The sequence below is a fragment of the Lathamus discolor genome, chromosome 14 (assembly GCF_037157495.1).
Source record: "Lathamus discolor isolate bLatDis1 chromosome 14, bLatDis1.hap1, whole genome shotgun sequence".
In the NCBI taxonomy this organism is placed as follows: Eukaryota; Metazoa; Chordata; class Aves; order Psittaciformes; family Psittacidae; genus Lathamus; species Lathamus discolor.
Genome location: NC_088897.1, coordinates 8,918,892 through 8,942,988, shown reverse-complemented (window position 1 = coordinate 8,942,988; position 24,097 = coordinate 8,918,892). Strand labels below are relative to the sequence as shown.

At 58.6% G+C, this 24,097-nt stretch overlaps 3 protein-coding genes across 4 annotated transcripts in view; 1 reads left to right on the top strand and 2 right to left on the bottom strand.

Annotated features, from left to right (window-relative positions):
* The window catches only part of ITGAE (integrin subunit alpha E), a 30,359-nt gene extending 26,787 nt beyond the window's left edge, over positions 1-3,572 (top strand). For both annotated transcript variants that reach the window (XM_065694712.1, XM_065694713.1), the window contains 3 exons: positions 1,002-1,097; positions 1,711-1,821; positions 2,249-3,572. In XM_065694712.1, coding sequence (XP_065550784.1) covers positions 1,002-1,097; positions 1,711-1,821; positions 2,249-2,305 — 264 coding nt within the window. In that variant the 3' untranslated portion in view covers positions 2,306-3,572. The remainder of the gene's footprint in view (positions 1-1,001; positions 1,098-1,710; positions 1,822-2,248) is intronic.
* A 1,857-nt stretch (positions 3,573-5,429) lies between these two features.
* Positions 5,430-12,667, bottom strand: LOC136022132 (maestro heat-like repeat-containing protein family member 7). Its single transcript, XM_065695067.1, has 16 exons — positions 12,592-12,667; positions 12,258-12,383; positions 11,895-11,974; positions 11,361-11,481; positions 10,961-11,041; positions 10,110-10,214; positions 9,537-9,714; positions 9,125-9,231; positions 8,560-8,709; positions 8,200-8,354; positions 7,681-7,828; positions 7,135-7,272; positions 6,661-6,831; positions 6,224-6,379; positions 5,856-5,957; positions 5,430-5,564 (listed from the first exon to the last, which is right to left on the bottom strand). Exons 1-16 carry the CDS (start codon positions 12,652-12,654, stop codon positions 5,430-5,432), a joined length of 2,016 nt encoding a protein of 671 aa, XP_065551139.1. The 5' UTR covers positions 12,655-12,667.
* A 1,693-nt stretch (positions 12,668-14,360) lies between these two features.
* Positions 14,361-22,567, bottom strand: LOC136022131 (maestro heat-like repeat-containing protein family member 7). Its single transcript, XM_065695066.1, has 18 exons — positions 22,295-22,567; positions 21,961-22,086; positions 21,598-21,677; positions 21,064-21,184; positions 20,664-20,744; positions 19,812-19,916; positions 19,239-19,416; positions 18,827-18,933; positions 18,263-18,412; positions 17,903-18,057; positions 17,384-17,531; positions 16,838-16,975; positions 16,364-16,534; positions 15,927-16,082; positions 15,561-15,662; positions 15,167-15,269; positions 14,775-14,834; positions 14,361-14,509 (listed from the first exon to the last, which is right to left on the bottom strand). Exons 1-18 carry the CDS (start codon positions 22,355-22,357, stop codon positions 14,376-14,378), a joined length of 2,178 nt encoding a protein of 725 aa, XP_065551138.1. The 5' UTR covers positions 22,358-22,567; the 3' UTR covers positions 14,361-14,375.
* Between the last annotated feature and the right edge of the window lie 1,530 nt (positions 22,568-24,097).

Genomic DNA, 24,097 nt, shown 5'->3' with positions numbered 1-24,097 from the left:
GGACATTAAAGTTCCTCCAGTTCCGACCCCTGCCACAGGCAGGGACCCCTTCCACTGGAGCAGCTTGCTCCAAGCGCCTGTGTCCAACCTGGCCTTGAGCACTGCCAGGGATGGGGCAGCCACAGCTTCTCTGGGCACCCTGTGCTAGCGCCTCAGCACCCTCACAGGGAAAAACTTCTTACTAATACCTAATCTAAGTCTTCCCTCTGTCAGTTCAAAGCTATTCTCTCTTGTCCTATCCCTACATGCCCTTGTCAGAAGTCCCTCTTAAGGTTTATTGTCAGCTTCTTTAGGTACTGGGAGGCTGCTCTGAGGTCAGCCCAGACCTTTATTCACAGAATTGTTTAGGTTGGTGTCGTTTATGTTTAAATATGTTTAAGGTCACCAAGTCCACCCATTAACCAAACACTTTACATCTCAACTTATTATTGATGCAGGGCACATGATCGATAGCAAATTTCAAAAATTCAGTTATGACTAAAATGGAATGGCGGTGAGCAGGGAGCATGCTGCAAGCAGAGGTTTATTACTGAACCCTGAATCAAAGAATAACAAGTCTCATCAAATCCTTAGTAATGCCTTTATTGCTAAAATCTGTTACCTCTCAGAGGTCCAGGGAGCGGGTGTCTTTGTACCACAGTGGTGTTGAATTTCCACCTGAGATGCTGTTTTCTGGCCCTGCAGAGCAAGAGGGGGTGTTTTACTCACGGCGGTGTCTCCCAGGAGGCACTCAGAAGAGGAGCCTGATCCCCTTGCTCCCCTTTAGGAACTGCTCCTTGTGAAATGATTCTTGCAGTGCCGCCTGCCAGCTTCCACGGCTCCAGGCAGCTCCTCATAGGCGAGTTACACGCGAGCTCATACACATAAGAAACAGCTTGGTGGCAGCACTGCACAGGGTGGTTCTTACAGTGTCAAGGAGGGTTTACTATTGCAACCCGTTTTTTTTCTGAAAGGACCAAAAAGCAACTGATATTTTGTTGCCTTTATTTCTTTTTCCATAGTTCTTAAAAAGTGGAAGTGCTTTGCTGGTCCCTGGGAAAATCACCTTCAACAAAGAACTGTATCTGGGCCTGGAAGAAGAGAATCATAATGCTGAGGTATCAGAGCATCATGTCGGCAGCTTGGTCTTTGGAGCACGAGCAAGTGTGAAACAAAGATGTTTTTGCTGAATCTAGAGAACCAATCCAGTTCCCAAAGTTAAATTCAGGACCTTTTGAAGCAAACATCTGTTGTGCCACGGAATTCAGTGAAATCAGGTTTTGACTATAGGATAAAAGCTGAGGGAGAATATTTGCTAGTGCGTATCAGAAGTATTTTTAGGGCTCTGTGTCGAACTTTCTGTATCTGACACTAGTGGCTAAAACAAAAGCCTCCTGTCCTCTCAAGGATTCCAACATCAGTATTCTTTCTCTTCCCCTAGTGAAGACATATTCTTCTTTAATCTGAAAGACTGCCACTGGTGGCTACTGTGATTACTGTAAGCTTATAAAGAAGACTCAGTAAATTTAACTCCCTTGGCTAGGCTTGCAATGAAAAAAACTTCTTTCATAGTGTATCACAAACTACATATGTAGATGGAGAGACGCTCCCTCTAGCATAGCTTAAAGATGAAGCACTAGCTCAAGCTATATAGCTTTCTCAGTTAAAAGCTAACCAAGAAAAAATAACTGGGCTTCAGTGAATGCTAAGTTGGTCTTGATTCTGTTCCAGATTACTCTTATCTTCCTGAAAGACGAAGTGTTTGATCCCTTGCCTATTATTATAAGAAGCTGCTTTGGTGGACTTTTCGTGCTGGTGTTCATTATTCTGCTCCTCTGGAAGGTGGGTATCGTTAATGCATACACAACAAACCAGAAAACTTTTTGTTAGATGTTTTAACTTTTTTAAGACCTATGAAAGCGATATTTTCAACTGTGCGCTGAAGGACATCTGCCTCTTAGTGCTGTGAAACCATTTTGAGCTGCTCTGAGCATTGCAGTAAACCCTCTTGAGTCCCGTTTTGAAGTGCTTTGCAGAATATTTGCACCTTACAAAGGGTTTATTATTGGTGTTCTGAAGAGTTATGAACAATGTAGGCTTCAGGCTTGCAGCTCTGCCAGAAGACATACCTGGGTTGCGTCCTGCATTCACTCATTTCACTTACTGCGACCCTTGCAATTTTTGTTTTACATTGTTTTAAGAAAAAGCAGAAATTATTTCATATACAAAGACTTAATAAGATCTTTTATTTTTTTATTTATTTTTCCAGTGTGGCTTTTTCAAAAGAAAGTATAGAGCTATGATGGAGCAAGAGGGTACCTCCTGAAGACTGAGCTGGCCAAAGCAGACAGCTCTGCATGCTTTCCCCAGCTTTTGGAAAAAAAAAAGACTCTTTGGCAAAGTCAAAGTCTGGCTAAGGTGCAAAGCAATCCGTGTTCCTGGTAGAGCTGTGGCACTCCAGACCTTGGGACTCTCCCATATTGCTGTTCTAACCGTGGGGGGCAGCTCTTTTGGGCAATTCAGTTACCAGCTTAATTTGAGCTATTTATTGGAGAGGTATTGATAAACCAGATTCCCCATGAGAAATTTTGCTTTAATGTAGATACACTAGGAAAAAATCATCTTGGAGCTTGTTAGATTTATGTATTGGATTGCAGTCTTAGTTGCTGTGATGCTGAGTGGCTCTTAACTTGATTTTGGTACTGAGTAGCTTCATAAAATTGAAATGGAAATTGATTAGGGGAAGCTTTCCATCCTGCTATTGCTATTGAAAATGGAGACACAAGCATTTTACATATACATCTATATATATATATACACACATTTGTGCATTTTAATACAGTAAATAATAATACAGTATGTCCCTTGATGTCTGGTTCTTGGAATCAGAAGCATGTGTATGTGGCTATTAGGGGTTTTTGTACCTCACGATCTGATTTCTGATTTCCCATTTTCAGTTGCTTTCAAATCTTCATTTGCTCACCAATAAACCCTTGTGTGGTAGACGTCATTGCCAGTTCAGACAGACTCCTCCTAGATCAGATTCCCCCAAATTGACACTATGCCCACTCCCCCCCCACCCCGCTGCGTTCGGCACGGGTGTTTGCTGTTTCCAAATAATGACAAGTACAGACATTTGGTACTATTCCTCTCTCTGTCTTTCCCTGTCCTGAATTGTGTAGTTGTCTTATTTCTGTCATGTTTGGCTAACCATCACCCCCGCAGAGCTAAACCCCACATGCACAGCAGTAGGTTAAACAAAGATTTTTTTTTATTCAGACCTTCAGTAGGCAAAACGGTTCCCATCTGCTTTGGCTTAACCAGGGGTGCCTGATGGAAAAGTAAAGTTGCACGTACCAGGGACTGAGAAGATGGGTGAGAGCTCCTGGGTGGGAGCTCAGACAGGGAATCGCCTGGAGCAGGGAAGCACCTGTGTCAGGACTTTTGTCATAACAGCTCGGTATTGTTAGGGAAGAAATGCGCGTTCCCTGGTCTGAATGGCTTTGCTGTCTCCCCCCTTTGTGTAAATCCTCTTTTTTGCACTGTATTTAACTGCACCGTGTTTGAAAATAAATCCTTGCACTGGAAGCCTGCCCGAGTGTTGCACTTGCTGGCTGGAGGTGGTTTGAGTGTAGAGTCAATGTTGCTGCTCTGCATCACTCAGCCCAGACTTTGGCAGAGCTCTTACAAAGCCATTCTTCTTCGTATGTCCCTCTGTGGAAGGAATTAAGTGCACAGAAAGCAGAATGTGCTGGGCTGGGAGAAGAGAATCCCTTTGAAGAGCTTCAGGCAAGACAGCTTCTCCTCTGCGGTAGTGACTGTGGTGGTGGCGGCGGCATTATAAGGAAGATGCTTTTTTGAAGGTTCCTTTTGTATTCACTTGTTTCTTTGTAAGTGTGAGGGCATGCTGGCTGTTCTTGGGGGAGGGAGAGGTGGTGTTCCGTTTTCCACTGCTCTACACAGGTCTTGCACTGAGTGACGTGTGCTGCGGAGAGCTGACAGTAGAAGGTCTGCAGCATACCAGCAGCTGTGGTCTTGCTGCCCATCCTTCCTCCCCCTGCATCATCCCCTTTTCCCTATTTTCTTCTCTGAACTAAGTTTCCCTCATTACTTGGATCCCTTTTGTTGTCCCTTATGGCTCTCAAGAGGGTTTGCTCCTGCAGCAGGCAATGCCGTTTTCCCTTTTAGATGTTTTTTCTTAAATGCATTACAGTGGTCTGTGACATGTAATTTCTGATGAGTGCCATTTGACCATGTAATTCTTTGCTATTGCTATAGCAGTTGCCAAACACATGTGCAGTAATTGGATGGCACTTAAGAGGTTAGTCAAGACTGCCAAGACTCGCGGTCCTGCGAACCACAGCTGTGGTGCTCTTTTTCCATGGAAGCCTTGCTGTGCCTGCTTCTAAATTTATTTGCAATCTGTATTTTCAGAAAAATCCCCTGTGCAAAAGCCTTGTCAACACCCGTGGCCTTGCTGCATCACCCTGACTTCTGTGCACGCTGGCGGCGGTGCCCCCAGTGACCGTGGCTGGGCAGGTGCCAGGGACTTGGGCACAGCCACTGCCCGGCAGCTCCTGACCGGCCTTTCTGCTCTGCGTGTGAAGGACACCGTGGCCGTGGAATGGTGGTTGGAGTTTTGATCAAAAAGACACATTTCCTTGGGCAGGGCTTCACTGCTGCCTGGCTTTTCAGAGACAGCAGCACAGCGCCCACAGGGTCCATCTCGGTCTTGGCCGTGTCCACGAAATTCTCAGCATGTCCATGGTCTGAACTGCCAGGGAGGAGACCTCGGATTCCTCATCTTTGCTTGAATTGTAGAGGGCTGCGCCAGAAGGAAAGAGCAGAGCTGAAAGCCCCCGATCTGCAGAGACCCGCAGGCATCCCTTCCGGACCATGCCACCCCAACCATCCCTTTCCCTGGCCAGGAGGTGCAGGCGGACAAATGGATCACCTGGAAGCTGCTGCTCAGGATTGCAGCAAATGCCCCCAAGATGTTCCCCGGAGCAGGACAGGGCATGGCAGCACGCTGCCCAGGCTCTGTCCCCTGCCCCCTCAGCCCCGTCACACACAGCACTGCCCCTGCGCACCTTCGTAGATCTCCTGCAGCGTGTCCTTGCTGCTGTTCTCCAGATGCTTCCCAGCCAGCCCTGTGCAGAGAGCTCCGTCAGACCTGCTGCTGCCCAGCACACTCCTGGTATCGTGGCCCCAGCTCTGCCGGTTTGGCTGCACCCCTTCCTCCCCTCAGCAGGGTGACCCCAGCGAAGGACAGGACGCGAGGGGAGGTGGCACTGAGCAAGGTGCCGCCGAGCCCTGCTGTGTGGGCAGGGGTAGGAGGGGGAAGCACAGAGCCCCTGGCTGCACAGGCCCTGTACGGGGCAGCTGGTGCTCTGGCAGCCACAGGGCTGTTCCTCGCTGCCAGTGCAGCAGATGGGACTGGGGCCAGGCTGTCATAAGAGGGACCCCAGGGGCTGCGGCTCACCGATGAACCTCAGGGCTGCCGTTCGCACGGTGACCTGAGCGTGCTGCAGATAAGGCAGGATTTGAAACACGTATTCTTCAGCCCTGCTCCGGTCGTGTTCCAGCTGGAGAGAGAAAAAGGGCACAGGGCTGACACAGACCCTCCCCAGTCACCCGGGCGTAACCCTCCTCCCGGCACCCCACACCCCTGCCTTGCTCCTCAGTCCGTTTGCGTCTCCCAGCCAGGAGCCCTGTGGGGCTGAGGTTCAGAGGCAGCCGAGGGCAGAGTGGATCAGGAGTTCCTGAGAGCCCTCTGTGCCGTTGCCAGGGCCCAGATGGATCCTCTTCAACATCCTGAGGGCGGGGAGGCGAGAGGGGCACCCGTGTCCAGTGTCCAGCCTGGGACTTGTCCTCACCAAGCACTCCACAGTTCTCTCTCTCTCCAATACCCGCATGCGGTGACTGAGCTGTTTCCATTTGAGCACCTTCGCAGCTACACAGAGGGCTTCATAAGACGCCTGCAGAGAGAAACAAGGACTGGGGAGATTGTGGAGAGGGCTTGGGGCCCAAAGCTAGGGCCCCTGCAGGGGTCAGCTGTGAAGCCTCTGGGGACCTGGTATTCATGGGCTGCTGCTGAGCCCTGCTGGACCATGTAGGGCAGGTGTGGGAAATGTCTCTGCCAGCTTCTCCTGCCCTCCCTGATGCCCAGCCTCCCCCCCCCCCCCCGCCCCCGCAGGCTCAGCACGCCCTTCACTGCACCACTGCTCAGGTCTGCAATCTGTACCTTGGCCACGCTCTCGATCTCATCACTCATGTGCAACACGAGTGGGACCAGGCTCTTGCGCACCTTCTTCCGCATCTGCTGCTTGTGCTTCCAATCCGCCATCTGTACTATTTCTTTGAAGAGGCAGATGGAGAGCTCTCGCACCTGCCTGGACACCTGGTAAGGAGGAGGACAGGAGGACTTCAGTAGCAGCAGCTCCCTGAGCAAGGGCGTCAGCGTGGCTGAGAGGATTGGGCTCAGGTCTCCCAGAGCCATCAGCAAGTCGGGGAGAAGCTGGGCTGGGCTGGGCTGCAGAGCCCAGAAGCCATCCCCAGGAGAGCGCATGGGTATGAGGAGGGGCACAGCCCCAGCCAAGTGCTGCTGCCAGGCTCTGCTGACGGGCACTTGTCCTTGCAAAGGGCCTATCAGTGGGGATCAGGCTTCCATAGCAGCCTTACGTCATCAAACAGTGGCAGGAGCTCCTCGGCCAGCTGCAGAGCGGTGGAACTGGCCTTCTTCAAATGACCAACCACATTTCTGAAAATGAGCAGGGCCTTCATCCTGATGGCTGTGTTTGCACTCCACAGGGCCTCCCTCAGTTCTGGCAGCAGGACCAGTATTTTCCTTGCCTGCACGAAGCGCAGAATTCCTTTTACGTGAACTGGCGAAAGACCACCCAGGCCAAGACGCTCCGGCCATTAAGCACCAGCCTCCCGCCTGGCTGCCTGGGAGGTGGCACGGGAATCCCTGCAGCAGCCTCCTGGCTGCCGTGCCCGTTGTGCACTGAGGGGATCGGGGCCTCTGAGGGGACTTGGAGGGCAATTGGAGCCATCAGCCCAGCTCCCGAGTCCCAGCCCTGGTCAAGCCACCGCGTCACCCACTGCCCAGCCCCAGGATGCCAACTCGGCTTCCCTTGACTATGCCCTACTCACTGTGTCAGGTGACTGTGACAACGTGAAGAGGCCTGTGAGCGTCAGCGAGAACGGCCCCGCACGTTGACACCACGGGAAGCTCCCCGTATTGTACACCCCAGCAAACTCTTCTGGTGTCACATCGCTGGAGGCCAGCAGCTGAAACAAAGACGGCAGTGAGACACTGGCCGAGCCTGCAGGGCTCCCCGCTCTGTGCAGCTCCTGGGTCCCACTGGCAGCTCAGGGCAAGGGCCCTGGGGACAGAGAGCCCGTGCTGGGGGACACCCGCCACACACCACACGCTTGTCTGTGCCAGCTCTGCCTGTGCAAGCAGAGCACTGCCTGGGCAGACGGGGACTTTGTGCACCTGCACCCAAGCGGTGTGGCATGGCCCTGTGTGGCTGGCACAGGGGAGCCTGGTGCTGGGCTGGCCCTAACAGGCTGTGTCCCTGTGTCCCAGAGGAGGTGACTGTTTGGGGGCAGATGGCAGGGGAGAGGGCTGTGCCTGTGTTTGTGGAGAGGCAGGCACAGCCCTGAGCATGAGCAAGGCCTGCTCTGGTTACTCACAATCAAGAGCTGTATGCAGGCCTCCACTGTGTGGGATCTGAATGTCGAAGGTGACTGCTGCTGCTGGAGGTTGCTGCTCAGCTCCCTCAAAACCTTCTCCAGGATGAGGGGCTGGGACAGCAGCTCTTCCCACATGGCCAGAGCAACTCTGCAGACACAGAGCACTCTGTCAGCAGGGCTGCCTTGGCCACCACGCGGTGCCCGGGCCAGTCCTGCAGCAGCCAGGCTGTCCTGCAGGCCTGGCCCTTCCTGACCCCCCAGTGGGCGTGCCCGGGTCCCAGCCTGGGCAGGCAGGAGGGGGCTGAAACTGTTGCCCGTGGGACAGGGAGGAACCTCGTGGCGGGGCTCGGGTCTGGCTTGGCCAGCATTGGCTACTGCAGGGCTGGCCGAGCCAGCAGGGCTGGAGAGAGCGATGGGGTACAGGGCCCAGCTCCTCTGGGGTGTCCTGTAGTTTTCTGTGGGCCCCCAGGTCCCACTCCCCACACGGAACAAAGCCACGAGGGCTGTGGGGCTCAGTACCTATCACATGCTGGAGAGATACCCATAAGGCTCAGGATCATCTCCCTGGGGTTCTGCTCCGCCATGCTTAGAAGCAGCAAGTTCAGGCTGCGCCGGGCTGATGCTCCGCTGATGTCTGGCAGGTACTTCCAGATGGAGCTCGAGACCATCGGCACCTGCAGGGCACACGGGTGAGGGTGGTGCTGCCAGAGGACCGCAGCCATTTCCTCAGCTGCCGCTGAAACACCCGGCATTGCCATCCTACTCCACTGGCATGAAATGGCTTCAAGGTGCCTGAGGCACCTGGGTGAGGGGAGGTGGGATGCAGAGAGGAAGAGTGCCTGGAAGGGCTGGAGGACAGGGCAGCCACAGGCTGCTTACCTCTGTCAGCCAGGAGGCAGGTTCTGTCATGGCCACGTTCAGGATGCTGATCAGCTCCTCCTTGTCACATACGCAGGAGTCTGTCATGGCCCCTATGGCCCTGAGGACGATGACTGTCTTATCCTGAGGGTGGAGGTATTCCCCAAATGCCTTCAGGAGGGAGGAAGGCAGGGAAGACAGTGTGTTACGCTGAGTGCCCTGAGAGTGCTGCTCAGCTGAGCAGTGAGAGCAGCTCTGGCGAGAGTACCCGCAGGAAACCTGGCAGCAGGGGCTGCAGTCGCTGCGGGGCAGAGCATGAGAAGAGCGGGCCCCACGGTGAGGGAGGGTTGGGGTCGTGGGCACGGTGTGCTGGCCCTGCAGAGAAGCAGGGCTTCCTGGTGGCCACGAAGGCTGGAGCTGCTGCTGGGACACTGGAGCGCAGCCCTCTGGAGTCCCTGCTCCAGAACAGCGGCAACCCTCTGACCAGGGACAGTGAGACCATGCCGAGCCCGCTGGTTCCGGATCCCATTGCTTGCACCAGTCTTCTGCTGCCCCAGAGCAAAGGCCCAGCAGGGAAGAAGCTCACCTGTGCAATGCTCCTCGTGCTGGACACAGAAAGAAAGGAGGGTTTCCCAGCTTTCCTTTTCCCTCCACCCTGGGGATGCTCTGCGTCATCCTCTGGTGACGTCGTGCCTAAACAGGAGGGGATCATGGAAGAGTCATTAGGACACAGCACCGATTGCCATCAATGACAGCTTTGGCTATGAGGACCGTGGAACTGCTGGGTTCTGAGAGGTCCTGTGAAGAGTGCAAAGTAGAGCAGCAAAGAGCAGTGCTGGGCTTGTGTTGAGCACTCGGCTTCTGCAGCAAAACGATAGCTGGGGTGCTGTGGAAGCAGCTGTGACGGGCAGAGGAGGTGGGGGAAGATGGCAAGCTGTCATGGACTATGAGCAGATGTCTGTGTGTGGAGGAAGGCAGCCCAACAAAGCTTCTCTTACGTTTTTTCTGCTGGATGAATCCAAAGAGGTGCTGAAGAGCATCCCAAGCCTCCTTCTGGATGTTCCAGATCTTGCTAGTGGAGCAAACAATGAGACATCCCAGCAGCTGTCCCAGGAAGCGGTCACCGATAATGCCGTGATGGGAAGAGCTGTCGTCATGTCCAAGCAAGTTCCAGATCTGGGCAAGGGAGGCAGGACAGGTAGAAGGGCTGAGGGGCAGCAGCTGAACAAAAGCCCTGAACCTGAGACTCTGCCCCAGGGAAGGATCCTGGAGGGTCAGAGTTGTGCAGGGCCCTCCCAGAGCAGCGAGCTGGGCAGCAGCGCAGGGAGAGCTGCCAGGCCTGGCCTCCCGCCGTGCTCCTTGGGCAGTGCTGTCCTGCACAGGACTGGGGGCCAAGGTGGCTCCTGGCAGAAAGGGCACTGGGGAGGGAAAGCCATGGGAGAAAGAGAAGCCGAGACCCTTGCCCAGGGCAGAGCCATGCTGAACGCCTCAGGCATCTCGAGCTGCAGGCTGCTGCCCACGGTGGGCAGGGAATGGGAGACAGCCTGGCTGGAGGGTGCAGGCCTCCTTACCTGCACTGAGGAAGAGCTGGCCATCAGATCGGCCAGCTTGCCGATCCTCGCCACAGCCCGTTCACACACAGTTGCATGCTTGATGTCGGTGAAGGGCAGCAGCATCTGGAAGGAGAGAAATTGCTGCTGTGCCCTGGGCGCTGGTGCCTGTGCCAGCAGCGGCAGCAGCACTGCTCAGGTCCCGGCTGGACTCGGGCAGTCCTTGTGGCCCTGAAGGGAGGCAGATGCCACCCCAAGGTAGAGTCTCCTTCTTTCCGTGCCCTCCCCGGAAACACAGGCCTGTGTTCCCTCTCCATGAAGGCGGGGCTTTTGGGCAGCACCCTGCGGGGGGCGGTGATACTGCAACAGGGGAATGGGCGCAGGGCTCCCTGAGAAGTCAGGAGTGCCGAGCTTCAGGGCTGGGCTCCCTGTGCAGGACAGGCAGGTCCCAGTGGGTCTCTGCCCCGGTCAGACCTGGGCAGAAAAGCAGGAGGGACTGCGAGGCATGGGCAGAAGAGCAGCACCCGCTGCCACTGCTGCGGTGCCTGAGGAGAGGGCTCAGCGCCTCCCGCTGCTTTGGTGCGAGGAAAGCTCTGGGGATGGAGCTGGCCCACAAGTGCCACGGGCCAGGCTTTGCCATGGCGCGGGAGGAGGCTGCAGAGGGGAAGCGACGTTGACTGCAGCCAGGGGACACGAGGCTCCTGGAAGAGCACGGTGGGCCATGTCTGGGTGCCCTGAGGGAGCTGAGCACCCTCCCTGCAGCGTGCTGTGTGCATGGCGTGGGAGGACACCGTCCACTCCAGAGCGGACACTGCCATCCCTCCTGGGTGAGGAACAGCCCCTGCGAACCCTGCTCTCTGCCAGTGCCGCACCTGCAAGATTCTCCACACGGCCCTGGAGCCCGGGGAGCTGAGCACAAAGCTCTCCAGCAGGATGTCCATGGCATCCAGGGTCTGCAAGGAGGAAAAAGGTCACGTCAGTCTTTCTGCAGTCCCTCTCTCCCCGGGGATGGATCTAACCCCCCACGCCACGGGGAGGACACCCCTGCCACCTGTGGGTGGCCAAGGGACACCTTGGAGCAGGCAAGCTGCAGGGGGCAGAGGAGCCAGCCCAGAGGCACTGGACATGGCAAGGCCCACGAGAAGGAGATGAAGGGACAAGGGTGGGAAAGTAAAGCCGAGACCCTGTCGTGCCGTGGATCGCTGGCTGTGGTTCAGCACGTGCCAGCCAGGGAGCAGCTCTGAGTGCCCCTGGCAGCCCAACAGCACTTACCTTCGAGTAGAGAAAGCTGTCTTGGCCCTGCTTGGTAGTGATGGGGGGAAGAAAGAAGACCTTCCTAAAGCAAGAGTTTAAAAGGCTTTCCTTCTCGCTCTTCAATAGCATCTCCACGTTGCTAAAAACAGAGAGAGAGACACCTGTCAGACGTGGGCGCTGGGAGCGCTTCCTTCCTGCCTGGAGCAGCTGGACACAGACCCCTGGAGCAGAGATCCCCAAGAGGGACGGAGCCCTGGTGTGCAGGGAGCCCTGCCAGGAGGTGCCTCCTCCGTCCTTGACGTGGCCCAGGCCAAAGGACGGTCCTGGCAGGCACAGCCTCCCGCCTCCCGCTTTCGGGAGCACGCGAGATGTGGTGGGGACCCGCAGGATCCCTCTGCTCTCCCCTGCGCCTCTCCGCAAGGCACGAGCAGTGCAAAGAGCAGGCCCTCTGAGGGCACCACTGGACTCCGCCTGGATGGGAGATGCCCGTGGGCAGGCCCAGGGCTACGGGCTGTGCAGAAGTGTCTGCCAAACCAGGGGCTGGGCACGCACCTCATCTGGGCGAGGGTCAGCATGGCTTGCTGCCGCACCGCTGTGTCCAGGTGCTCCATGGGCTCATCCTCCACCAGCGCCTGCAAAACACAACCGTGATGGGACCTGGCAGCCGCCAGCACCCAGTGCCGGCAGAGCCGGCCCCAGGCAGCAGGGCTGGCAGACACCCTCTGCCCCCAAGCCCAGCACTGGCCCCCAGCGTGGCCCTGCTGCCAGGGCTGCTCAGCGGCACCCGCGTCCCCTCAGCGTCTGCCTGCGCACGCTGGTCCCTGCCCTCCCCCTGCACGGGCCCTGTGTGTCCTCACAGTGTGCTGGCGCCTGGCAGCTTGCCCCCTTCCCCGGGCCAGCCGCGTGTCCCCTCACCTTGATGTTCTCTACCACCTCGTACTGCTCACAGAACTCCTTTAGTTTCTCTAAGAAGCCCTGGTCCCGGGGAGCTCTGCAGAGGCTGGAGACGGCCCGCAGGAATTCCACCTTCTCAGCCTCCTCCTGGGCAGCCGGGGGGCAGAGACACAAAAAGGCAGCGTGAGAAGGGGGGCACGTGGCCAGCGGGACTGGAGCTCTGGGGCTGCGGTGCTGTGCAGGAGGCCTGGGGGAGCAGCTCTGCCCAGCCAGCAGCCCCCAGCCGCCTGGCAGCAGAGCCACTGGCCCCATCAGGAGACTCGGGCACTGCTGCCCTGGAAACGGCTGCGGTCACCTTCGCTGAGCTCTGCAGGAAGGCCTGGATAGACTTCATGTGTCCAGTGTATTCCTCCTCCATCCTTGGCGGACAAAAGGATAGGCGTGAGGAACGGCTAAGGTTGAGAGAAATGTCTCGGCGCTGCGGAGCTGCTCGGGCAGTGGGGAGCAACGTGGGCTGCGCTCAGGCGTCTGCGCCAGCCTCTCGCTCCCGCTCTGTCCCATCACCGTCGCAACGGGCACGTCACAAAGGGCACCGTGGTGGCTCACGGAGAGCACGTCACAAAGGGCACCGTGTTTGGCTGGCCATCAGCCCCACACATCTAATGGGTGTTCATGCACAGAAGATGTTTTTTATTCAGACCTTCAGTAGGCAAAACGGTTCCCATCTGCTTTGGCTTAACCAGGGGTGCCTGATGGAAAAGTAAAGTTGCACGTACCAGGGACTGAGAAGATGGGTGAGAGCTCCTGGGTGGGAGCTCAGACAGGGAATCGCCTGGAGCAGGGAAGCACCTGTGTCAGGACTTTTGTCATAACAGCTCGGTATTATTTGGGAAGAAATGCGCGTTCCCTGGTCTGAATGGCTTTGCTGTCTCCCCCCTTTGTGTAAATCCTCTTTTTTGCACTGTATTTAACTGCACGGTGTTTGAAAATAAATCCTTGCACTGGAAGCCTGCCCGAGTGTTGCACTTGCTGGCTGGAGGTGGTTTGAGGATTTTGCCATACCCTTCCCCAGGCGGCACAGCAACTCTGTGGTGCTCCTCTGCATCACTCAGCCCAGACTTTGGCAGAGCTCTTACAAAGCCATTCTTCTTCGTATGTCCCTCTGTGGAAGGAATTAAGTGCACAGAAAGCAGAATGTGCTGGGCTGGGAGAAGAGAATCCCTTTGAAGAGCTTCAGGCAAGACAGCTTCTCCTCTGCGGTAGTGACTGTGGTGGTGGCGGCGGCATTATAAGGAAGATGCTTTTTTGAAGGTTCCTTTTGTATTCACTTGTTTCTTTGTAAGTGTGAGGGCATGCTGGCTGTTCTTGGGGGAGGGAGAGGTGGTGTTCCGTTTTCCACTGCTCTACACAGGTCTTGCACTGAGTGACGTGTGCTGCGGAGAGCTGACAGTAGAAGGTCTGCAGCATACCAGCAGCTGTGGTCTTGCTGCCCATCCTTCCTCCCCCTGCATCATCCCCTTTTCCCTATTTTCTTCTCTGAACTAAGTTTCCCTCATTACTTGGATCCCTTTTGTTGTCCCTTATGGCTCTCAAGAGGGTTTGCTCCTGCAGCAGGTAATGCCGTTTTCCCTTTTAGATGTTTTTTCTTAAATGCATTACAGTGGTCTGTGACATGTAATTTCTGATGAGTGCCATTTGACCATGTAATTCTTTGCTATTGCTATAGCAGTTGCCAAACACATGTGCAGTAATTGGATGGCACTTAAGAGGTTAGTCAAGACTGCCAAGACTCGCGGTCCTGCGAACCACAGCTGTGGTGCTCTTTTTCCATGGAAGCCTTGCTGTGCCTGCTTCTAAATTTATTTGCAATCTGTATTTTCAGAAAAATCCCCTGTGCAAAAGCCTTGTCAACACCCGTGGCCTTGCTGCATCACCCTGACTTCTGTGCACGCTGGCGGCGGTGCTCCCAGTGACCGTGGCTGGGCAGGTGCCAGGGACTTGGGCACAGCCACTGCCCGGCAGCTCCTGACCGGCCTTTCTGCTCTGCGTGTGAAGGACACCGTGGCCGTGGAATGGTGGTTGGAGTTTTGATCAAAAAGACACATTTCCTTGGGCAGGGCTTCACTGCTGCCTGGCTTTTCAGAGACAGCAGCACAGCGCCCACAGGGTCCATCTCGGTCTTGGCCGTGTCCACGAAATTCTCAGCATGTCCATGGTCTGAACTGCCAGGGAGGAGACCTCGGATTCCTCATCTTTGCTTGAATTGTAGAGGGCTGCGCCAGAAGGAAAGAGCAGAGCTGAAAGCCCCCGATCTGCAGAGACCCGCAGGCATCCCTTCCAGACCATGCCACCCCAACCTTCCCTTTCCCTGGCCAGGAGGTGCAGGCGGACAAATGGATCACCTGGAAGCTGCTGCTCAGGATTGCAGCAAATGCCCCCAAGATGTTCCCCGGAGCAGGACAGGGCATGGCAGCACGCTGCCCAGGCTCTGTCCCCTGCCCCCTCAGCCCCGTCACACACAGCACTGCCCCTGCGCACCTTCGTAGATCTCCTGCAGCGTGTCCTTGCTGCTGTTCTCCAGGTGCTTCCCGGCCAGCCCTGTGCAGAGAGCTCCGTCAGACCTGCTGCTGCCCAGCACACTCCTGGTATCGTGGCCCCAGCTCTGCCGGTTTGGCTGCACCCCTTCCTCCCCTCAGCAGGGTGACCCCAGCGAAGGACAGGACGCGAGGGGAGGTGGCACTGAGCAAGGTGCCGCCGAGCCCTGCTGTGTGGGCAGGGGTAGGAGGGGGAAGCACAGAGCCCCTGGCTGCACAGGCCCTGTACGGGGCAGCTGGTGCTCTGGCAGCCACAGGGCTGTTCCTCGCTGCCAGTGCAGCAGATGGGACTGGGGCCAGGCTGTCATAAGAGGGACCCCAGGGGCTGCGGCTCACCGATGAACCTCAGGGCTGCCGTTCGCACGGTGACCTGAGCGTGCTGCAGATAAGGCAGGATTTGAAACACGTATTCTTCAGCCCTGCTCCGGTCGTGTTCCAGCTGGAGAGAGAAAAAGGGCACAGGGCTGACACAGACCCTCCCCAGTCACCCGGGCGTAACCCTCCTCCCGGCACCCCACACCCCTGCCTTGCTCCTCAGTCCGTTTGCGTCTCCCAGCCAGGAGCCCTGTGGGGCTGAGGTTCAGAGGCAGCCGAGGGCAGAGTGGATCAGGAGTTCCTGAGAGCCCTCTGTGCCGTTGCCAGGGCCCAGATGGATCCTCTTCAACATCCTGAGGGCGGGGAGGCGAGAGGGGCACCCGTGTCCAGTGTCCAGCCTGGGACTTGTCCTCACCAAGCACTCCACAGTTCTCTCTCTCTCCAATACCCGCATGCGGTGACTGAGCTGTTTCCATTTGAGCACCTTCGCAGCTACACAGAGGGCTTCATAAGACGCCTGCAGAGAGAAACAAGGACTGGGGAGATTGTGGAGAGGGCTTGGGGCCCAAAGCTAGGGCCCCTGCAGGGGTCAGCTGTGAAGCCTCTGGGGACCTGGTATTCATGGGCTGCTGCTGAGCCCCGCTGGACCATGTAGGGCAGGGGTGGGAAATGTCTCTGCCAGCTTCTCCTGCCCTCCCTGATGCCCAGCCTCCCCCCCCCCCCGCCCCCGCAGGCTCAGCACGCCCTTCACTGCACCACTGCTCAGGTCTGCAATCTGTACCTTGGCCACGCTCTCGATCTCATCACTCGTGTGCAACACGAGTGGGACCAGGCTCTTGCGCACCTTCTTCCGCATCTGCTGCTTGTGCTTCCAATCCGCCATCTGTACTATTTCTTTGAAGAGGCAGATGGAGAGCTCTCGCACCTGCCTGGACACCTGGTAAGGAGGAGGACAGGAGGACTTCAGTAGCAGCAGCTCCCTGAGCAAGGGCGTCAGCGTGGCTGAGAGGATTGGGCTCAGGTCTCCCAGAGCCATCAGCAAGTCGGGGAGAAGCTGGGCTGGGCTGGGCTGCAGAGCCCAGAAGCCATCCCCAGGACAGCGCATGGGTATGAGGAGGGGCACAGCCCCAGCCAAGTGCTGCTGCCAGGCTCTGCTGACGGGCACTTGTCCTTGCAAAGGGCCTATCAGTGGGGATCAGGCTTCCATAGCAGCCTTACGTCATCAAACAGTGGCAGGAGCTCCTCGGCCAGCTGCAGAGCGGTGGAACTGGCCTTCTTCAAATGACCAACCACATTTCTGAAAATGAGCAGGGCCTTCATCCTGATGGCTGTGTTTGCACTCCACAGGGCCTCCCTCAGTTCTGGCAGCAGGACCAGTATTTTCCTTGCCTGCACGAAGCGCAGAATTCCTTTTACGTGAACTGGCGAAAGACCACCCAGGCCAAGACGCTCTGGCCATTAAGCACCAGCCTCCCGCCTGGCTGCCTGGGAGGTGGCACGGGAATCCCTGCAGCAGCCTCCTGGCTGCCGTGCCCGTTGTGCACTGAGGGGATCGGGGCCTCTGAGGGGACTTGGAGGGCATTTGGAGCCATCAGCCCAGCTCCCGACTCCCAGCCCTGGTCAAGCCACCGCGTCACCCACTGCCCAGCCCCAGGATGCCAACTCGGCTTCCCTTGACTATGCCCTACTCACTGTGTCAGGTGACTGTGACAACGTGAAGAGGCCTGTGAGCGTCAGCGAGAACGGCCCCGCACGTTGACACCACGGGAAGCTCCCCGTATTGTACACCCCAGCAAACTCTTCTGGTGTCACATCGCTGGAGGCCAGCAGCTGAAACAAAGACGGCAGTGAGACACTGGCCGAGCCTGCAGGGCTCCCCGCTCTGTGCAGCTCCTGGGTCCCACTGGCAGCTCAGGGCAAGGGCCCTGGGGACAGAGAGCCCGTGCTGGGGGACACCCGCCACGCACCACACGCTTGTCTGTGCCAGCTCTGCCTGTGCAAGCAGAGCACTGCCTGGGCAGACGGGGACTTTGTGCACCTGCACCCAAGCGGTGTGGCATGGCCCTGTGTGGCTGGCACAGGGGAGCCTGGTGCTGGGCTGGCCCTAACAGGCTGTGTCCCTGTGTCCCAGAGGAGGTGACTGTTTGGGGGCAGATGGCAGGGGAGAGGGCTGTGCCTGTGTTTGTGGAGAGGCAGGCACAGCCCTGAGCATGAGCAAGGCCTGGTCTGGTTACTCACAGTCAAGAGCTGTATGCAGGCCTCCACTGTGTGGGATCTGAATGTCGAAGGTGACTGCTGCTGCTGGAGGTTGCTGCTCAGCTCCCTCAAAACCTTCTCCAGGATGAGGGGCTGGGACAGCAGCTCTTCCCACATGGCCAGAGCAACTCTGCAGACACAGAGCACTCTGTCAGCGGGGCTGCCTTGGCCACCACGCGGTGCCCGGGCCAGTCCTGCAGCAGCCAGGCTGTCCTGCAGGCCTGGCCCTTCCTGACCCCCCAGTGGGCGTGCCCGGGTCCCAGCCTGGGCAGGCAGGAGGGGGCTGAAACTGTTGCCCGTGGGACAGGGAGGAACCTCGTGGCGAGGCTCGGGTCTGGCTTGGCCAGCATTGGCTACTGCAGGGCTGGCCGAGCCAGCAGGGCTGGAGAGAGCGATGGGGTACAGGGCCCAGCTCCTCTGGGGTGTCCTGTAGTTTTCTGTGGGCCCCCAGGTCCCACTCCCCACACGGAACAAAGCCACGAGGGCTGTGGGGCTCAGTACCTATCACATGCTGGAGAGATAGCCATAAGGCTCAGGATCATCTCCCTGGGGTTCTGCTCCACCATGCTTAGAAGCAGCAAGTTCAGGCTGCGCCGGGCTGATGCTCCGCTGATGTCCGGCAGGTACTTCCAGATGGAGCTCGAGACCATCGGCACCTGCAGGGCACACGGGTGAGGGTGGTGCTGCCAGAGGACCGCAGCCATTTCCTCAGCTGCCGCTGAAACACCCGGCATTGCCATCCTACTCCACTGGCATGAAATGGCTTCAAGGTGCCTGAGGCACCTGGGTGAGGGGAGGTGGGATGCAGAGAGGAAGAGTGCCTGGAAGGGCTGGAGGACAGGGCAGCCACAGGCTGCTTACCTCTGTCAGCCAGGAGGCAGGTTCTGTCATGGCCACGTTCAGGATGCTGATCAGCTCCTCCTTGTCACATACGCAGGAGTCTGTCATGGCCCCTATGGCCCTGAGGACGATGACTGTCTTATCCTGAGGGTGGAGGTATTCCCCAAATGCCTGCAGGAGGGAGGAAGGCAGGGAAGACGTGTGTTACGCTGAGTGCCCTGAGAGTGCTGCTCGGCTGAGCAGTGAGAGCAGCTCTGGCGAGAGTACCCGCAGGAAACCTGGCAGCAGGGGCTGCAGTCGCTGCGGGGCAGAGCATGAGAAGAGCGGGCCCCACGGTGAGGGAGGGTTGGGGTCGTGGGCACGGTGTGCTGGCCCTGCAGAGAAGCAGGGCTTCCTGGTGGCCACGAAGGCTGGAGCTGCTGCTGGGACACTGGAGCGCAGCCCTCTGGAGTCCCTGCTCCAGAACAGCAGCAACCCTCTGACCAGGGACAGTGAGACCATGCCGAGCCCGCTGGTTCCGGATCCCATTGCTTGCACCAGTCTTCTGCTGCCCCAGAGCAAAGGCCCAGCAGGGAAGAAGCTCACCTGTGCAATGCTCCTCGTGCTGGACACAGAAAGAAGGGAGGGTTTCCCAGCTTTCCTTTTCCCTCCACCCTGGGGATGCTCTGCGTCATCCTCTGGTGACGTCGTGCCTAAACAGGAGGGGATCATGGAAGAGTCATTAGGACACAGCACCGATTGCCATCAATGACAGCTTTGGCTATGAGGACCGTGGAACTGCTGGGTTCTGAGAGGTCCTGTGAAGAGTGCAAAGTAGAGCAGCAAAGAGCAGTGCTGGGCTTGTGTTGAGCACTCGGCTTCTGCAGCAAAACGATAGCTGGGGTGCTGTGGAAGCAGCTGTGACGGGCAGAGGAGGTGGGGGAAGATGGCAAGCTGTCATGGACTATGAGCAGATGTCTGTGTGTGGAGGAAGGCAGCCCAGCAAAGCTTCTCTTACGTTTTTTCTGCTGGATGAATCCAAAGAGGTGCTGAAGAGCATCCCAAGCCTCCTTCTGGATGTTCCAGATCTTGCTAGTGGAGCAAACAATGAGACATCCCAGCAGCTGTCCCAGGAAGCGGTCACCGATAATGCCGTGATGGGAAGAGCTGTCGTCATGTCCAAGCAAGTTCCAGATCTGGGCAAGGGAGGCAGGACAGGTAGAAGGGCTGAGGGGCAGCAGCTGAACAAAAGCCCTGAACCTGAGACTCTGCCCCAGGGAAGGATGCTGGAGGGTCGGAGTTGTGCAGGGCCCTCCCAGAGCAGCGAGCTGGGCAGCAGCGCAGGGAGAGCTGCCAGGCCTGGCCTCCCGCCGTGCTCCTTGGGCAGTGCTGTCCTGCACAGGACTGGGGGCCAAGGTGGCTCCTGGCAGAAAGGGCACTGGGGAGGGAAAGCCATGGGAGAAAGAGAAGCCGAGACCCTTGCCCAGGGCAGAGCCATGCTGAGTGCCTCAGGCATCTCGAGCTGCAGGCTGCTGCCCACGGTGGGCAGGGAATGGGAGACAGCCTGGCTGGAGGGTGCGGGCCTCCTTACCTGCACTGAGGAAGAGCTGGCCATCAGATCGGCCAGCTTGCCGATCCTCGCCACAGCCCGTTCACACACAGTCGCGTGCTTGATGTCGGTGAAGGGCAGCAGCATCTGGAAGGAGAGAAATTGCTGCTGTGCCCTGGGTGCTGGTGCCTGTGCCAGCAGCGGCAGCAGCACTGCTCAGGTCCCGGCGGGACTCGGGCAGTCCTTGTGGCCCTGAAGGGAGGCAGATGCCACCCCAAGGTAGAGTCTGCTTCTTTCTGTGCCCTCCCCGGGAACACAGGCCTGTGTTCCCTCTCCATGAAGGCTGGGCTTTTGGGCAGCACCCTGCCGGGGAGCGGTGATGCTGCAACAGGGGAATGGGCGCAGGGCTCCCTGAGAAGTCAGGAGTGCCGAGCTTCAGGGCTGGGCTCCCTGTGCAGGACAGGCAGGTCCCAGTGGGTCTCTGCCCCGGTCAGACCTGGGCAGAAAAGCAGGAGGGACTGCGAGGCATGGGCAGAAGAGCAGCACCCGCTGCCACTGCTGCGGTGCCTGAGGAGAGGGCTCAGCGCCTCCCGCTGCTTTGGTGCGAGGAAAGCTCTGGGGATGGAGCTGGCCCACAAGTGCCACGGGCCAGGCTTTGCCATGGCGCGGGAGGAGGCTGCAGAGGGGAAGCGACGTTGACTGCAGCCAGGGGACACGAGGCTCCTGGAAGAGCACGGTGGGCCATGTCTGGGTGCCCTGAGGGAGCTGAGCACCCTCCCTGCAGCGTGCTGTGTGCATGGCGTGGGAGGACACCGTCCACTCCAGAGCGGACACTGCCATCCCTCCAGGGTGAGGAACAGCCCCTGCGAACCCTGCTCTCTGCCAGTGCCGCACCTGCAAGATTCTCCACACGGCCCTGGAGCCCGGGGAGCTGAGCACAAAGCTCTCCAGCAGGATGTCCATGGCATCCAGGGTCTGCAAGGAGGAAAAAGGTCACGTCAGTCTTTCTGCAGTCCCTCTCTCCCCGGGGATGGATCTAACCCCCCACGCCACGGGGAGGACACCCCTGTCACCTGTGGGTGGCCAAGGGACACCTTGGAGCAGGCAAGCTGCAGGGGGCAGAGGAGCCAGCCCAGAGGCACTGGACATGGCAAGGCCCACGAGAAGGAGATGAAGGGACAAGGGTGGGAAAGTAAAGCCGAGACCCTGTCGTGCCGTGGATCGCTGGCTGTGGTTCAGCACGTGCCAGCCAGGGAGCAGCTCTGAGTGCCCCTGGCAGCCCAACAGCACTTACCTTCGAGTAGAGAAAGCTGTCTTGGCCCTGCCTGGTAGTGATGGGGGGAAGAAAGAAGACCTTCCTAAAGCAAGAGTTTAAAAGGCTTTCCTTCTCGCTCCTCAATAGCATCTCCACGTTGCTAAAAAGAGAGAGAGAGGGACCTGTCAGACGTGGGCGCTGGGAGCGCTTCCTTCCTGCCTGGAGCAGCTGGACACAGACCCCTGGAGCAGAGATCCCCAAGAGGGACGGAGCCCTGGTGTGCAGGGAGCCCTGCCAGGAGGTGCCTCCTCCGTCCTTGACGTGGCCCAGGCCAAAGGACGGTCCTGGCAGGCACAGCCTCCCGCCTCCCGCTTTCGGGAGCCCGCGAGATGTGGTGGGGACCCGCAGGATCCCTCTGCTCTCCCCTGCGCCTCTCCGCAAGGCACGAGCAGTGCAAAGAGCAGGCCCTCTGAGGGCACCACTGGACTCCGCCTGGATGGGAGATGCCCGTGGGCAGGCCCAGGGCTACGGGCTGTGCAGAGGTGTCTGCCAAACCAGGGGCTGGGCACGCACCTCATCTGGGCGAGGGTCAGCATGGCTTGCTGCCGCACCGCTGTGTCCAGGTGCTCCATGGGCTCATCTTCCACCAGCGCCTGCAGAACACAACCGCGATGGGACCTGGCGGCCGCCAGCACCCAGTGCCGGCAGAGCCGGCCCCAGGCAGCAGGGCTGGCAGACACCCTCTGCCCCCAAGCCCAGCACTGGCCCCCAGCGTGGCCCTGCTGCCAGGGCTGCTCAGCGGCACCCGCGTCCCCTCAGCGTCTGCCTGCGCACGCTGGTCCCTGCCCTCCCCCTGCATGGGCCCTGTGTGTCCTCACAGTGTGCTGGCGCCTGGCAGCTTGCCCCCTTCCCCGGGCCAGCCGCGTGTCCCCTCACCTTGATGTTCTCTACCACCTCGTACTGCTCACAGAACTCCTTTAGTTTCTCTAAGAAGCCCTGGTCCCGGGGAGCTCTGCAGAGGCTGGAGACGGCCCGCAGGAATTCCACCTTCTCAGCCTCCTCCTGGGCAGCCGGGGGGCAGAGACACAAAAAGGCAGCGTGAGAAGGGGGGCACGTGGCCAGCGGGACTGGAGCTCTGGGGCTGCGGCGCTGTGCAGGAGGCCTGGGGGAGCAGCTCTGCCCAGCCAGCAGCCCCCAGCCGCCTGGCAGCAGAGCCACTGGCCCCATCAGGAGACTCGGGCACTGCTGCCCTGGAAACGGCTGCGGTCACCTTCGCTGGGCTCTGCAGGAAGGCCTGGATAGACTTCATGTGTCCAGTGTATTCCTCCTCCATCCTTGGCGGACAAAAGGATAGGCGTGAGGAACGGCTAAGGTTGAGAGAAATGTCTCGGCGCTGCGGAGCTGCTCGGGCAGTGGGGAGCAACGTGGGCTGCGCTCAGGCGTCTGCGCCAGCCTCTCGCTCCCGCTCTGTCCCGTCACCGTCACAACGGGCACGTCACAAAGGGCACCGTGGTGGCTCACGGAGAGCACGTCACAAAGGGCACCGTGGTGGCTCACGGAGAGCACGTCACAAAGGGCACCGTGTTTGGCTGACCATCAGCCCCACACATCTAATGGGTGTTCATGCACAGAAGATGTTTTTTATTCAGACCTTCAGGAGGCAAAACGGTTCCCGTCTGCTTTGGCTTAACCAGGGGTGCCTGATGGAAAAGTAAAGTTGCACGTACCAGGGACTGAGGAGATGGGTGAGAGCTCCTGGGTGGGAGCTCAGGCAGGGAATCGCCTGGAGCAGGGAAGCACCTGTGTCAGGACTTTTGTCATAACAGCTCGGTATTGTTAGGGAAGAAATGCGCGTTCCCTGGTCTGAATGGCTTTGCTGTCTCCCCCCTTTGTGTAAATCCTCTTTTTTGCACTGTATTTAACTGCACCGTGTTTGAAAATAAATCCTTGCACTGGAAGCCTGCCCGAGTGTTGCACTTGCTGGCTGGAGGTGGTTTGAGTGTAGAGTCAATGTTGCTGCTCTGCATCACTCAGCCCAGACTTTGGCAGAGCTCTTACAAAGCCATTCTTCTTCGTATGTCCCTCTGTGGAAGGAATTAAGTGCACAGAAAGCAGAATGGGAGAATCCCTTCGAAGGGGAAGGTGGTGTTGCTCTTTCACTGCTCTGCACACTGAGTGACACTGTGCCACTGCCAGGGCCCAAATGGACCCTCTTCAACATCCTGAGGGCAGGGAGGCGAGAGGGGCACCCGTGTCCAGCCTGAGACTTGTCCTCATCAAGCACTCCCGGGGCTCAGCGCGCCCTGTGGTGTGCACAACACAGCCGCCACGGGAGCTGGTGGCCACCAGCGCCCAGGGCCAGCACAGCCAGCAGCAGGCGGCTGGGCTCTGCAGAGCTCCTGAAACCATTTCCTCTGGGCACCAAGCCTGAGGAGAATCCGCGGGAGCCTCGGCGCTCTCGGGTTCCGCTCCGAGCGGCTCCCGAGCGTTGCCGAGCCGACGGCCCCACGAGCGCAACAGCAGCACGGACACTCCGCCTCACGCGTGCGCAGTGCGGGGCTTCGCTGGGCGCCGCCCGTGCAGCGGCGGTTGGAGTGGGAGGAGCGGTTGAGCTGCTCGGGGCTGTGGCACGGCCCGGCCGGGGTCCTGCGCGCAGTCCTTGCCCGGCGGCTCTTGCCCCCCGCTTCGCCGTTCCGGTGCGGGCAGTGTGGTGAGGAGCGTGGCCGGGGAGGATCTTCTTCCCCGGCGGGGCCGCGGCCATGGACGAGCAGAGCGTAGAGGTGAGCGGTCTGGCGGCTGTTGCGCTCCCGCCGCCTCAGGGAGGCGGGCAGGGCGGCTTGGGGGTGGCGTGGTGTCCTCGGTGCGCATCCCCGGGCCCGAGGGGACGGGCCGCTGCGGCCGCGGCACCTTCCCTTCCGTGGGGGACGGCGAGCGGCGGGGACAGGCCTGCTCGGTGTGGTCTGTGCCGTGCGGCCTGAGCTGTTTACGGGCCGGGGAAGGGCTGGCGCGTGGTGCCGCGGCCGCGGAGCCCCTGGCTGGTCCCTCGCCCTTGTGTGAGGGGAGAGAGGCCGAG